Here is a 16,287-nt window from a genome sequence, read left to right as displayed (position 1 = left end):
ATAGTTGGAGATTTTGTTTTATCCCTTGGTAAACAGAAAAAGCAAACTAAATAACAGTGGATGTTAATAGCATGATATATGGTATAACTAGCAAGATACCCTAGAAACAACAAATGCTTTTTCCAGGAGCACCTATTAATCCCCAAATAAAAATACAGTCAAATCCAAAATCAGAGATACATGCAGGTTATGCTCTTTCTTTTTCTTTTTTCCTTGTGAAATTTGTTTTTATTAGAATACAGGGGATGATTTGAGAAATATCTCCATGGGTTATGCTCCACCAGGGAGGTGTCCATTCTGATCTTCTTGGGATAGCTTTTGGAACTTCTTAGAGCTGCTTTTCTTGCTGCCAGCAGACTCTGAAGGCCCCCCTGCTTGAGTGGCTCCTCCATGGAAGAGAATTTCCTCTTTTTCTTGGGGACACTCTTGTTTCTGACAGTTCAGGGTCACTAACTGGTTCCTCTTTGGGGAAAGATTTCTTCCTCTTGGGAAGACTTCCATGCTAGCTGTGTCTTCAAGATTGCTGCTAACCAGCTTCTCCTTGGAAAAAGATTTCTTTTTCTTGGGTTTGGAAAAAGAGATAGGTCTTTCATTCCATTCTCCTGAGGAGTCTCCTGGGGCTTTTTCTTCATTGGGGTCCTAGCCTCCTGGGAGGCAGCCGAGCCCAGGGAACCAGAGTGTGTTCCAGCCAGCTCCCTGGGCTCTCCACAAGGTCCCAGCACCTCTCTTTCCTTATATTCCTTCTCCACACAGCTGCTGTTTTCTGATGATAGGAGGGCAGTTGCAGCCAGCTGTTTCCTTCAAGTGTTTCTTCTCCTGTTTCTCCAGCTTCCTAGTAATCTCAGCAGCTGCTCTCTCTGCCTGAACCGTTTACCTCCTTCACGACATCCAGATTCTTCTGTGGTATCTGTTCAGTCTCCTAGGACAGGCGTTCCTCAACTTGTTCGAGTTCTCCCCAGATACACTTGTGCAACCCTCAGAGAAGCTATCCATTTGTGAGGAAGTACCTCATTTGTTTGCTAGGGGTCTAGAGAGGCAGCCTTTGTTCTTGGCAATTGCTTGGTCAGTGAAGGCAGGATGGAAAATAAGTCTGTGTTCTGGAGTGTTAACCCTTGTCTTCAGGGCTCTGGAAGCTTGGTCCTTTGCTGGGCCCAGGGAATCAGTCAGACACCAGTATGCTCCTTTTTCTTTTATGTGTGTGTGTGTGTGTGTGTGTGTGTGTGTGGAATCTTTGTTCCCTGACCAAGGATCGAACCTGGGTCCCTTGCAGTGGAAGCATGGAGTCCTAACCACTGGACTTCCAGGGAATTCCCAGTGGTCCTTACTCTTAACTAGAACTAAAACAAAGGGAAGCCTAAGACTCTGCCATCCGAAAATGTTAGATAACTCTTGGGTCAAAGGAGAAATTAAAAAATAAAATCCAAATCAACATGTGGGATATGATTAAAACACTACTCAGGAAAATTCATGGTTGTAAACAAATTACTAAGCAAGAGAAGAATGAAAATAAAAGAATTAAGCCCAAGAAGTTAAAAAATACAAGGTCTGCAATGCAGGAGACCCAGGTTTGATCCCTGGGTTGGGAAGATTCCCTGAGAAGGAAATGGCAGCCCACTCCAGTATTCTTGCCTGGAAAATCCCATGGATGGCAGAGCCTGGTAGGCTACTGTGCATGGGGTCGCAAAGAGTTGGACATGACTGACCAACTTCACTTCACTTCACTGATAATTCCAAGAGGTTTTTTTTTTCCTTCTTTTTGCGGGGGGAAGTATATTGGTAAAAATGTTACGCAGATAAATGCCTGTTCAACCCAATCATGAACAAAAGGGGAAAGCACAAATATCACAAATGTGTATGGACATACGTAGAATACAAGAATGAGTCACAGATATTTAGTAAATGAAGTATAAGAGGTCACATTGCTCAATTGTATACAGGTAAATTTGAAAACCTGATCTGCACGAAACACTGCCCAGGCAACCTTCTAAGGAACGCTACAACTGCAGTGCTTTTGAACTTGTTCAGGAACATAGATTTTATACATTGTTTTTAAAATACTAATACCTAATTCTGCCAAGGCACACACGTAGAAAAAACTCTAGACATTATCAAAATACAAAAATCCTCACTATTAGCAAACATAGCCCAGTCATACAGTAGAAGAGTAATGCGTGATGACCAGGTTGCTTTCCCACGAGTGTAAGAAGAGTACAGTATCAGGAAGTACTAAGTACTAAATATTTTTAGTATATATTTTTTAAAGTGCAAGAGAAAAATGATCATTTCCCTGGAAACTGAAAAAGAATTTGGTAAAAATTAGCTGTCACTTCTGAGTTTGTTTTTTTCTTAATAAAGTAGGAATTACTTCATACTTCCTTAACGTAACACAGAAGTCAGCATTTTACTGCCATTGACTGGAAGCAATTCTCATTTAAAATTAGGAGTAACAGTGGCTGCTGTTATTAACATTGTTTCAATAGTTCTAGCCAATTCAAATAGGGAAAAAGGATGCATGAACATTGGCAAGCATGGGGGAATCATCAATCTTAATAGACATGATGCCACCTAGGATATGTCAGATAAAAAGTGAATGTTACCCTTCATGTGATTTATAAAATATTCTCATCCATCTAGATATATAGGCTGCTTTTTTTCATAATGGCAATCAAATTGATTATGTAAATTCCTTTTTTCAGTTAGTTATATCCAGCCTATTTATTTCCTGAAGTTCATATAGATTTACTTAACTAATTCATGAAAGATTGATGTTTGCCAGGTGGATGAGCAGGCCAAAGAGAGTGTAAAAATGAAACCTCATGGGTTTGCTTTGAAATAATTTCCTGTCCTGAACATCCAGACCTTCAGGGCAGCTGAATTTAAATTTTTAGTCCAGCTTTTCTTCCTTGCCTCCTAATAAAGTGAAAAGGCAAAGTTCTTATTTTTGTTTTTCATTGATGCATGATTAGGTTTACTCAGTAATGTGTGATTTTTTTTTTTTTATTACCTAAGTAATAAAAAATTTACCAAGTAATTTCAGAATTTTTTCTACTGATGTAAGTGAAATGCTGCTTAAAGGTAATATAAATTCTCTACCTGTATCATCAGCAGGTAAAATGTAGTAATAATAAGAACTTTATGAGTAATAACTCGGATTTGTTCAAGGCATGGTACTTAGTGTGTTGCATGCTTTGTGTGATTTGATCCCTGAAGCAACCTCATAACATAGCTACTAATACTATCTCTATTTTACAGATGAGAAAACCAGGGTTAAATGATTTGTCCAAGGTAAATACTGTAGTTATCTTGGCAGATCTCTGACTTAAGCAAACATATCTTCTGACTTTTGAAAGATTTGTGTATCTTGTCATTCACTGATACAGGAGTTTTTTATTTAGTTTCGTAAAGGGGAGAGTGCTTCTCGAGGTTTTCTGTAGCTGGTGTCTAAGCTGTTCATCATCTGTCTCGGTGGCTTTTGGAGTGTAGAGCAAGCAGGTTGGACCACAGCAGCCCCCTGTGTCCTGATGTGACCGATCCGTTGTTTCAGTTTCATTGTAGACGGTATGGTGTTATCATACATGTTACTCCTAGACCTTTGTGTGTTGAGAGGTAGTGACTACTGTGTGATTTCTTCCTTCCGTCTTCTTATTAAGCTTCCAGAGACTCATCAGCCATGGTAATTACACTGTCTGGTGTAATTGGGAGCATTCTGTGGAGCAGAGCACTCAACTGAATGGTGGAAATGTGGTGGTGACTAGTCTTTGGGCTCAAGGCTATCGTCTGGATGGGACAGGTGTGGGGGAGTATTAGAGGGAAAAATAACTTTTAAAAAACAAGGATTTGTTCTTTTTTAATATTTCATAGAAATGTTTGTTACAAATTGCTAAATATTTTGCCAACACATCGGAAAATGTAGACTTTCTGGGGGAAGTTTTGGGTCTGTAGAGCTCATTCCATTGCCATTTTAAAGAGATTTGAGTTCTGAAAATCGCCACAAGGTAAAACCATCAGTAAAGAAAAAAAAAAAAGGACCCGCCACATTATAACATGAGTTTGGTGGAAGAACCCTGCTATTTTGAGGTATTTACAAGACTTAAAGCAAAAATTATTTAGTTCAATTTGGAGTGGTAGGTTAACTTAATGTTTTATGTCTTATTATTTGAATTCAATACTGGGATGTTGGGTTACAGTGAAGAATCCATCCTGTTAGGAAGGGTGATACCCTAGAATTTTACTTCCCAGGTGAGCAAGCTTTGCTTATTTCTATTTGTTAACTAGGCCTTTTGATATTTTTGTAGACAATCTGCTTCATCTTGATTCTGCAGCATTCCAAACTGTGGTATCCTTGGGGTTCTCTTAACATTGCTATGGTGCAGAAGATTTAAAATCAGGTATGGCTGTGGGGCCCGAAGTCCCTCAGTGAAATTCTCCACTTAAACTTGCCTTATACTCTCTGATTTATCATTTGGGTTTCTTTTTTTGTGGTGGTCTTTTAGCTGATGTTCACAAGGAATAGAGTCACGTGATGTATGAAGGGAAACATATACACTTCTCTGAGGTTGACAATAAGCCCTTGTGCTCATATAGCCCCAAACTGTGCAAGCAGCGGCGACTCAACGGCTACGCTTTCTGTATCAGACACGTTCTGGAGGACAAGACTGCCCCCTTCAAGCAATGTGAATATGTGGCCAAGTATAACAGCCAGCGCTGCACCAACCCCATTCCTAAATCGGAGGACCGCAGGTAAGCTCTGACAGTGGGGAGCAGCCTTTGATTGAATCAGCAAGCTTGGAAGTTGGTTCTGTTTTGTTTGATGTATGATATGATGAATTTAAATGTTGAGTTCAGGGGTTAATCTAAGTAAACTATAGAGTGGTTCTAAAGATGAGAGGTGGCAATTTTTAGGAAATGGAGTAGTAACTTTGGAGAATTCTTTGTGAAGTATGTTTAAGTGTGTAAAAATTTTTTTTTTTTTTTTTTGCTTGAAGTCTTGGTACTGATATGCTTGGTTTACAGCCTTAGAAAGTATTTTCTGATTTTTCTACTTAGTCTTTCGTCAGCCTAAATGAGACAAATGAGAGGAACTACTTTGGTGTTATAGTTAATGATAATAATTTTGGAATTTTTAAATCTGCACTTGAAAGGTAGCAAATGATATATACTTACTGAAAAAGCATTATTCAAAAGAATGATTACTTGAATCATTCAGAAAGTTTATTTTCTCTCAGGCTTCTTTTGGTTAAAAAGAGTTCCGTATAAACTATGTTTACTATAATTTAGAACCTGTATTTTCATAGTAAAGTAGGCTTTATGACTGGGATTATGAATTTATACTTTTCTGAGTTAAAGAAAATAATGATATGTTTTTAAAGGAGTTTTATGCTGATTATTCATCTTTCATATCCTTAGAAAAATTTATACTGTATTTCACATATAATCTCTTTTTTTATGTCTCTTTTTGTCAGTTCTCCAGCAACCATGTTGATCATTGTAGGATATTACAGAGAGATGCATGCTTCTTTTCCTGAAAGTTTCAAATACTTGTCTTTAGGTAGAAAATTTGAACTTTTTACTACTATATTTAAAAAATACATATACAGCCTTTATTTTTTGTTCCTATATGTAAACAAATGTCACCTGTGTACATTGGCTGAAAAGGAATCATGTATTTTGTATGTCATGGTGAGCAGCTTACAAACTTTTAGGGTGAAATAAATAATTTGTGTTGATAAATATCCCACCAAAATGAGTACAGCATAATGTGGTGATTTGGAAATACTCTCTTAGAATATCTAATGAGCACTTCAGGTTTCAAATTACAATACCTGAAAGTTAGAAACAGCTGTTTAGTGAGGAAAGGAATAAAATTTTAATCTCAGGTGAGAAAGGTACCAGTGTATTAGGCTAAGCATGTCTGTCCAGTTGGTTTTAGCTGACTAAAAATAATTTCTTACTCTTACCCCTTTTTAACTTGAAGAATGAATGGACTTGGATTATTTTTTTCACATCAAGATCCATTATAATCACATTTCTATAATTTTGTCTTAAATTCAGTTTATCAGAGGTGCAATTTTTGTCAACCTTGGATTTTTTTTCAGTTCAGCTGAAGCAAGTATTATCTTAACAGCAAATAGCAAGAAGTAAATTGAGAGTCACTCTGAATTTCTCCAAAATATTAATTCTCTAAATTAATTTAGTATGTCTTCACCTTTATATTCGAAGCAGTTTTCTTTTTTTTTAAAAGCAAGAAAGGAAAAAATTTTTGTGTTGCTCTGTCAGGAGAATCTGGGCTTAAAAAGTACTGAGTTATATATTTTTTCAAAATTGGTCGAAGACCATATGAACACAAATGCTATTAATATTTTTGTGTTTTTGTTGTTGTAGGGCTGTTTGAAAACAGATTAAAGTAGATGTTAGTAGGAAGTAATATTCTTACTTAACCTCAAGAAACCCAGGTTAAATTCATGTCATAATATGTTTAAACCTGTGTATAAATGTAATAGTTGTAACTATACTATATGACACAATGTAGAAAAGATTAATATTCTTTTGAAAATAAGCTTTTATCATTGTTAAGGCAGTTACTCCTTGGACACTTAGGGATTTGAAATGGTTTTATGTATAGTTTTAGACTTCCCTGGTGGCTCAGATGGTAAAGCGTCTGCCTACAATGTGGGAGACCCGGGTTCAATCCCTGGGTTGAGAAGATCCCCTGGAGAAGGATATGGCACCCCACTCCAGTACTCTTGCCTGGAGAATCCCATGGATGGATGAGCGTTGTAGGCTACAGTCCATGGGGTCGCAAAGAGTCGGACACGACTGAGCGACTTCACTTCACTATGTATAGTTTTAGAAAACAAATTCCCAAGGACTTTAATTAACAAAAATATCTGGTCAATAGTCAGCTAGAAAAAGTGCATAACTTACCTGGTGTGTATTATAAATGCTAACTTATGAAATTCCATCTTTTGGATAGAATAGTGTTAAGTTCAGTTAGAAGTACTGGTATAATTACAAAGTAATGTCCAGTTTTTAATATACTTTTAACAGTGGGAAGCTAAGGCCTGGTACTGTAGCCTTGATATTTCAGAGATAAATGGTTATATTCAATTGGTTATTTTATGTAGTATTGTAAATTTAAGTTTGGTATAGTTTTATATATATATATATATATTTATTTAGTTGTATGTATTTACCAAGAAATTTTCTTGTTTCCTATATTCTTTTCTAAAACAGCTTAAGATATAATTCATATATGAATCAAGTTACCCATTTGAAGTATACAGTTCAGTATTCTCTAATGTCTTTACAGGAGTGTATAACTATCAACATAGTCTAATTTCACATTTTCAGCCCTGCAAAGGAACACATTTTCAGGCATTTCCCTGTATTCTTTTTGACTGGAAATTCATATTTACATACTTACTTTAAATATATACTTATTTTAAATGCTGTGCATAACTAAGTAAGCTGTTGTAATTCTAATTATGTGGTCACAGTGTGACAGTGGCTGGAGTGGGTTGAGGGTGGGGTTGAAGGAGGACTGTCCCTGTGGATTGGCCTCCGCTGGGTTAGGTGATGCACAGATAGTAGCCTCATTTACCAGTCTAGACGGCCCATGTCAATGAGCAGAGCAGCTTGATTTCTAAATTTAAAAAAGCCCACTTCATTACTCCTCTCTAAAAATTTACTAATCCTTTTGATAATTTGAAAATGAGTAGAAAACAACAAAAACCATCAACACTTTGTTGGGAAGCTTAATACAATTATACCTGAAACCCTTTTCCTTATTAGCTGTAGTTTTATGAATCTTTTCTATTTAGAGTAGGTAGGACCTAGCTCAAACCTGCTAGTTACACACACATACATGTGCAGTGCAGAGTTTCTTTATAGTCCAGAAAGCTTTTTCTTAATAGTTGTATTTACAATGAAAGAGTGAGACAAAGCAGCAAAACCATGTGTCCTCATTTTTGATGAATCTGTGTATTTAACAGTTTTTAACACTTTTCTGTTGCAGCCCAGCGAGTTTGGGAATCGACATTATTTACTTTATTGCCTTTTTTCCCAAACTGTGTTCTGTGGAGATATGCTGCAGTAAAAATAGGTGCCATTTTAAATAAGTTTGGGAAACAGTGCCACATGGGTACATTTCTACCCTTGGAGTATAATGCACATATCATACAAGATGCTTTGAGATTGTTCGGCAGAAACAAATGATATAATTACTATCTCTTTCTGTTTAAGCCAGCGTTTTCCCAAATTTATTTAAGCATGGCATACTGTCTTTATGGCATACTTGTCAGCATACCTTAAAACTGCATGAGGTATACCAGTTTGGGAAATACTACTTTTCTATTTCCTAGAGAAGGAAATGGCAGCCCACTCCAGTATTGTTGCCTGGAAAATGTCATGGATGCAGAAGCCTGGTGGGCTACAGTCTATGGAGTTGCAAAGAGTCGGGATGACTTAGCAACTAAATGACAAATGACTTTTCTATTGGTTAGAAACCTTTATAGGTTTTCAGTGTAATTGTATTCAAATAACATGCATTCTTAATAAGAGTCTTCAAGAGCTTTGATTTTTTTCTTCTATTTTTTAATTGTAGTTGATTTACATGTTAATTTCTGCTGTACAACACAATGATTCAGTTATACATATATGCATTCTGTTTTATATTCTTTTCCACTATAGTTTATCACAGGATAGTAAATATTGTTCACTGTGCTAAATGAGCTTTGATTTTTAGATTAAGTCTTAGCTCTGTCACTTTCTATGTAGGTGGTTTTGGGTAAGTTAATTTATATCCTCATCTGTATAAAGGGCATTATTTTGGTACCTACTGCAGGTAGAAATTAGAAGAGATAATTCATGTACTCAACACATGGCTGTTGAGAAACTCATTTAATCTGTAATCGCACCAACTGGTTTTATTATTTTCTCCTGTGTGTGTGCAGAACACACAGGAGACATTTGACATTCTTAAGTGTTCTGTCATAAGATCTTTGTGAATCTCCAATACTTGAATGGCATTGGGACATGTGATTTTTTTCTCTGGAAGAAAATTTTAAGTGATTCTTTAGATTCCTGATGAGCTAATTTGTATGCTATGAATAGGGAATAACAAAGCCATTTGAGAACCAATAGCTAGGTGTTTATCCAGGACCACTCACTATTTGAATGACTTGCTTCTGTCTGGCAGCCTCTTTGCATGTGCAATTCATTTATTTGCTTTAGCAAAACTGCACAGACTTTGTGGATTACTTGAGGGTAATGGAAGTTGTATAAATGACATCCATGAATGCAGAGTTATTATAGTCATGCATTTTGAGCATACAAGGATTCACATTTTATGATATGTAGCTTTGTATTCCACTTTTCTCAAGATGTATTATGAATAGTCTCCTGTATATGTGTGTATTTTTATAGGTACTGCAACAGCCACTTGCAGGTACTTGGCTTTATCCCGAAAAAAGAGAGGAAGAAAAAGAATGACCCTATAGATGAGGTCAAGGTCAGGCACCAGATGGATACCATGGCCTTTAGCCTGACAGTGCCCACGCTGGCCTTGAAGATGCCCAATGGACTGGATGGAATGTCCCTCTCTCCACCAGGGGCAAGGGTCCCTGTCCACTACCTGGAAACCGAGTTGGAAGACCCCTTTGCTTTCAACGAGGAAGATGATGACCTAAAGAAAGGGGCAACTGTGAGAAAGAAGTTGCAGAGCAAGTTGGCCCAGAATCGGCAGCGCCAGAGAGAGACAGAGATTTTAAAAGTTCGACAAGAGCACTTTAGTCCCCCTCCTGCCCCTTCTCAGCAGCAGCCTCCGCAGCAGCACTCCCACCTGTCACCTTTACCCACTTTAAAACCTCCAGCGCCACCGCAGGGTGTAGTCTGCAAGTCACCTCAACCTCAGAACACCAGCCTACCAATGCAGGGAGTGGCCCCCACCACACACACTATAGCACAAGCAAGGCAGTTGTCTCACAAGAGGCCTCTGCCCCTCCTGCCATCCAGTAGGGCTCCCGCCGTGGACCCGCCCAGGACTGACCGGGTCCTTATGAAAGCCACAGCCTTCTCTCCACACTTCTCTTGTATAAGTCGACTGCAGAGACTGGTGAAACTGTGCACCCAAAAACATCAGTTGGACACTGATCTGTTTCCCCATTTAGGTGAGTTACCGTTTCTTTTACCGTGTCATATAAGTGTGTAATATAACAAAATGTGCCCTTTTGCACAAGGTTTTATTTTCATAGCCTTCTCATATGTAATAGGGGTGGAAGAATACTTGGACAGAGTGTCCAATAAGACTCTGTATTTAGATAAATCACCTTAACATAAACATGCTACTGGAGAGAACAGTAATTGGTGAACAGGATACAGAAAAATAGGAGCTGGGAGTTTAGAGTTCCAGTTACAGCTTCTAGTAGAGTAGTAGCAATAAAAGCAGTTGTGTTTGGTTTTGTACTTCTGTGAGCACAGTCCTTGTGTGTCTAATGAAGTTCTTGACATGTCTTATCACAGAACTTTGGAATAAAGATAGTATTGTTGGCATCTGCTGACACTTTTCTAAAAAAAATTCTTAAAGTAATACCTGTTCATGATTTAAAAGCAAAACGTTACAGAAAACTGTCATGGAGACAAATATCTATCTTTCCTTTGTTGTTTCTGAGTTTTCTATCTTAATCAAGAAAATCCTCTGATAGCAAGTTTATACAGATATTCTACATATTCTGTTAATAGTTTGATTGTTTTATTTTTGTTCATTTAAACCTTGGAGACATTTGGAATTTATTCTTGTGTTGTGAGCTGTGATTCTAACTTTAGGAAAGATTATTTGCATGAAATATGGCAGCAATAGAAAAATGGGAAAAGGATGGGAATAGAAGAAGAAGAAATATAAATGGTCAATAAACAAATGAAAACCTCAATCCTCCTAACAGATGGGGAAACGCAAATTAAAATAACAATCAGTTACCATCAGATTAGCAAAAATTATATCCGTTCTTAATGAGAATATGGGAGCTCATACGTGGCTGGTGAGTAATGCAACAATATCTACTAATTAAAAGTATATGTATAGTCAGCAAGCTCACTTTTGGAACTCTGTGTATTAAAAAAAATACCAGAATATAAGGATATGTGTTCCAGGATGTTTATTGCAGCATTACTTGCACTACTAAAAATCTGCAAACCACCTTTATAACCTGTGGGAAATTTTGAGTAAATTCTGATATGTATACATTTTATGAAGTATTGCACAGCTATTTAAAAAAAATAAAAAGAAAAAGAATGAGTGAAATCTCTTTTACCTGGATGTATCCATGATATCGTAACAAGCAGAAAAATACTGTGGTATTGTACTGTCCCATTTTTGTAAAAATAAGCAAAGTGAATAAACAAGGGACACCAGTATATCTGTTGATCAAGCATGTGAATAAATGTTTGTCTCTTTGTTACAAGCATAGTTAAAGTGTGAGTGAATGTACACTATTAGGCTGTTAACATTGGCTGCCATGTGGGATGGAATTGAACAGGATGTGTTTTTAGGGAGATGGGAGTGATAACTCTTATATAGCTTTATATTGTGTCACTTGTTATTAAGCAATGTATGACGTTTGGTGGGCTTCCCAGGTGACTCGGTAAAGAATAGACCTGCCAATGCAGGAGACGTAGGTTCCATTCCTGGGTCGGGAAGGTCCCCTGGAGAAGAAAATGGCAACCACTCTAGTATTCTTACCTGGAGAATCCCATGGACAGAGGAGCCTGGTGAGCTACAGGCTATGGGGTCATAAAGAGTTGGACACGACTTAGCGACTAAACAACAACAAACTTGACTTTTGTTAATTAAAGAAACTAATGAAGCTTAAAGAAAAAAAATATAGATAAGCAAATATAACAAAGCAAGCCTTATTAGTACTTATTTGTTAATACCTTGGCATATTTTTTCAGATATATAAACTTAAATTCCTGCTATATGTACAGTATTATAACCTATTTAAAAATTTTTATAATGTATTAAGTTAGTAATTTTTCATACACAACATCATTTGTCACAGCTGAATTCTTTCTCTAATTTAAATCATTTCCAATTTATTTAATTATAAAGTATTGCAGCTGTATAGCCCTTGCTGTAAAATAATTACTGTCACATCTTTAATTTTTCCTTCAAATAGATTCCTGGAAGCAGAATTGCTGATTCCAAGCTTTTTCACTTTTTAAAAAGGTTTTTGATATGTATTGCCAAATTGGCCTTCAGAATTATTTTTTCAGTTTACTTTTCTTTCAGCAGTGTATGAGAATGAGTTTCTCTACATCTTTATAGACCTGGATATTAGATATTATTATTATTCTTATTTTGCCTTTACAAATTTGATAGAAAATTTGGCAGTACATATAAAAAACTTCTGAGGTGTGCTTTAATACTTTAGACCAGTATTTCTCAAATTTTTGGCCTTAGAATCACTTTATTTGCACTCAAAGGTTGTTGAGGTCACTGTCGAGATTTTATATATGTGAGTTATATCTGTTGCTAGTTACTGGATTAGAAGTTAAAACTGAGAAATTTTAAAATTACTAATTCATTTAAAAATAACAATAAACTTACTGCCTATTAACATGTTCTTTTTGTTAACTTATGAAAAATAACTTTCCAAAACAAAAACAAATATAATGGGAAGAACAGCATTTTTTGACCTTGTTTAGCAAATCTTTTTGGCCACCACTGTGTGGCCTGTGGGATCTTAGTTCCCCGACCAACGGTTTGAACCTGTGCTCCTGCAATGGAAGCGTGGAGTCTTAACCACTCGACCTTGAGGGAAGTCCCTGTTGAGCAAAACTCAATGTCTGGTGTAGTAGAAGACAGCTAGATATCTGCATTCAGTGTGTCCTGATTCAATGTGGTTTTGGTTAGTAGATAAAAAGATGGCTTTACACATTTGTTGTAGGAAAAGGAGGGCAGGTATTTTAATAGTTATTTTTCCAAAAAATTGTAGATATTTGTAATTGGTTCTTCACCATAACTTGACAAGCGGTAGTTTTTAAAGATTAGTTTCAATGTGAAATCTGAAACCATATCAAGGAATTGTGCATACAGTTACATTGAAATCCACTGATTTGCCTTGTACTTTGAATGAATATCTTACCCATGGATGATATTGTAACATCGTATGTTGGTCATTTGGTAAATACTGGCTTACTGAATTACACACATGTCCCAAATGTTGACATATTTTGTTATATTAAAATTTTAGGTTGCATTCATTAATATCAACACTAATCATATCAGAAAAATCTGACTCATAAGAATTTGTCATACCATCAGTGATAAATTCAAGTTTTACTGCAGAATTGAGCTTTGGCTTGTTTTTTTCTTTCATTTCACTGTAAGTCATTGTGTGGAACATATATTGACAACTAGTGCAGTTTTTTGCCCCTCTTGATTCATGCTAAGGCATCAGCAGTTTGACCCACTATGGTTTGTTGTTGTTTTACCAACAGTGCAGATGTCACCACAGTAAAAAAGGCAAATAATATCTTAATATTGTTTTGAAGGTAGTATTGGCCTAGAGGTCTCCCCAGAAGGGTTTAAGGGACCTCTGGGGATCTGTAGGCCAAACTTTGAGTAAAAACTGCTATTCTAGGTTAATAATGTAGTTTTGACTATTGGTTCATACTGCCTTTTTTGCACATATGTATTTCCTATTTTATCTTGTCAGTTTTTTCATCCAGTTTTATTTAAGCATTTCTCTTTTTTCTTGATAGGTAAGGGCTTTTTACACATATTTCATGTTTGTTGCAAAGCCTCTCCTCCCTCCTATTTGTTATTCGCTTTTAGTGCCCATTATAAAGGTTTTCCACTCCAGTACTCTTCCCTGGAGAATCCCATGGACGGAGGAACCTGGTAGGCTACAGTCCATGGGGTCGCGAAGAGTCGGGCATGACTGAGCGACTTCACTTTCACTTTTCACTTTCATGCATTGGAGAAGGAAATGGCAACCCACTCCAGTACTCTTGCCGGGAGAATCCCAGGGACAGAGGAACCTGTTGGGCTGCCATCTATGGGGTCGCACAGAGTCGGACACGACTGATGCGACTTAGCAGCAGCAGCATAAAGGTTTTGGAATTTAGAGGTTAAAATTTTTTATGTAAATTCTCTTTCTCTCTCTCTCTTTTTTTTAAGATTTCTTTTTGAATCAGTTTTTTTTTCCTCTCCCTTTGTTTAGGCTGTCTTCATTCCAAGAAAACATATATATATGTATGTATTCACCAACATTTTCTTTAGTCCTTTTGTTATTTCAGTCATCTATTTGGAACTCATTAGGCATTAGTTTTGAGGCAGAGATCTAAGTTTTCTTTGCACATCTGCCTCTCGTTCCAGCATTTACCCACATCATCTGCTAAATATTTATTTGTATTTCTATTTATTTCTAGATACTGATAATATTTTAGCTTTTGAAATTTTACGTTATGTTGAGGGCTGACTTTCAATCATTTTGAACAGAAATAAAACTCATGGAAAAGTGTTGTCTTTTTATTTTTAGAAAATGTAAATGTTTGAGGAACTCAAGTTTTTGTTTTTTTAATTGGAGGATAATTGCTTTACAATGTTGTGTGGTCTCTGCCACCAAGTTTTTAAAACAGGTTATTTCGGAGAAACCAGAAATTGTAATGTACTGTTACAACTAAGTCTGCATTCATGTCAGCAAAGAATACTTAAAGAAAAATGCAGTATTTAATTGTCTCCTCCCGTCCCGTTTGGGTTGGTTATCTCAATTAGTTATGTTGAAACTGGTGATAATGAAGCCAAGATCAAAGGTTTGCTTTACTGGACAGTTAATTTTACAACAGGAGAAGCACTTCAATCTCAGTTCTTACGACTTATATCTTGACTTTTTCAGAAAAAGCATAGGTGACTTAGTAGACATTATTTTGACTTTTACGGAAACTTAAAAAATAACAGTTCATGTTCTAATTTTTAAAGGTGCCTTAAGTGTCACTTTGTGTTTGAAAGATCTCACCTTTCAACATCCTGAAGCTAATGATGTGATCACTTTTTTTTTTTACTTACTCTTTAACAAATTAATAGTTATTTTAGTTAGAGAAAGTAACTTTTTAAGATGACCTGATAGTTTGAGTAGTCATCTTGGAACTAGGTTTAGAGTTTCTTTATGCCGTTGGCAGTGTTATTTAATTTTAAGCATTTCTAATTTGCATTTCAATTAACCTTTTCTTAATTTCCTAGTGTGGCACCTGTGAACTAGTGGCTTAGATGATAAAGAATCTGCCTGCAATGCAGGAGACCCAGGTTTGGTCCCTGGGTGGCGAAGATCCCCTGGAGAAGGGAATGGCTACCCATTCCAGTGTTCTTGCCTGGAGAATTCTGTGAACAGAGAGGCCTCATAGGCTACAGTCCATGGGGTTGCAAAGAGTCGGACATGACTAAGCAATTATATTGGACACTAAACCTATTTGAATTATGGAAGAAATCTGTGAGATCCTTTATAACTAATTGTGCGTAATAAAGACTGTCTCTTGATTTTTGAGGGTCTCAAGAAGGAAGACATAGAATACTAGTCATCAGGGTGTCTAATTAAAGTTTCATAGTGGTTTTGAATATGTTAAGTAGTCCACACACTGTTGTATTTTAGGCTATGCAGGATCAGTATTTATCAAAACCTCTTCAAGATACAAAACTTTTAAAAACGCAGAACCTTTATGTAGGAAGCTAATAATTATCCAGTCATTAAAAATAATGCTTTTAACAAAATGCATAAGCATTATTCATACTCTATTTCTCTGCTTTTCCTTCTAATCTTGTTTTCAAAATGAAACTCAAAATGTGACAGCTTTTGTTTAACTAAAAGAAACCCCAGTAACATTAGAAATAGAACGTTTTTGTCCTGCCCCTGAGGACAGGAGGAGAATGGGGCGACAGAGGATGAGATGGTTGGATGGCATCACTGACTCAGTGGACATGCATTTGAACAAACTCTGGGAGACAGTGAAGGACAGGGAAGCCTGGCATGCTGCAGTCCATGGGCTCGCAAAGAGCTGGACACAACTGAGCGACTGAACAACAGTCCTGCCCTTTCCTCTTCGCCTGGGGAAGAAAAGACGGCACGCTCCTGCTTTGTGGATGGAGTCCTTTCTTCCAGAGACGTTGTTGGGAGAGGGGGGATGCAGTGTGCCTGCCTTTTAACAATTTATTCAAGGGCCCTTCTTTGTTGAGGTATAGCATGAGTCCAGTGGTACCTTTTGCCTTTTTCTTGCCTGAACATACATTAGGCTTCT

At 36.8% G+C, this 16,287-nt stretch overlaps 1 protein-coding gene across 17 annotated transcripts in view; it reads left to right on the top strand.

Annotated features, from left to right (window-relative positions):
- INO80D (INO80 complex subunit D) overlaps window positions 1-16,287 on the top strand; it is a 70,196-nt gene that overhangs the window by 14,247 nt on the left and 39,662 nt on the right. For 9 of the 17 annotated variants that reach the window (XM_025278065.3, XM_044937525.2, XM_025278066.3 and 6 more), the window contains 3 exons: window positions 4,296-4,388; window positions 4,494-4,740; window positions 9,424-10,166. In XM_025278065.3, the coding sequence (XP_025133850.2) occupies window positions 4,523-4,740; window positions 9,424-10,166 (961 nt within the window). In that variant the 5' untranslated portion in view covers window positions 4,296-4,388; window positions 4,494-4,522. Of the gene's footprint in view, window positions 1-4,295; window positions 4,389-4,493; window positions 4,741-5,462; window positions 5,549-9,423; window positions 10,167-16,287 lie in introns of all 17 variants that reach the window. The other 8 variants (XM_025278071.3, XM_025278072.3, XM_044937539.2 and 5 more) reach the window with 4 other exon arrangements.

The sequence above is a fragment of the Bubalus bubalis genome, chromosome 2 (assembly GCF_019923935.1).
Source record: "Bubalus bubalis isolate 160015118507 breed Murrah chromosome 2, NDDB_SH_1, whole genome shotgun sequence".
Lineage (NCBI taxonomy): Eukaryota > Metazoa > Chordata > Mammalia > Artiodactyla > Bovidae > Bubalus > Bubalus bubalis.
The sequence above is the reverse complement of the archived record's forward strand: the minus strand, read 5'-3'. Positions and strand labels throughout refer to the sequence as shown.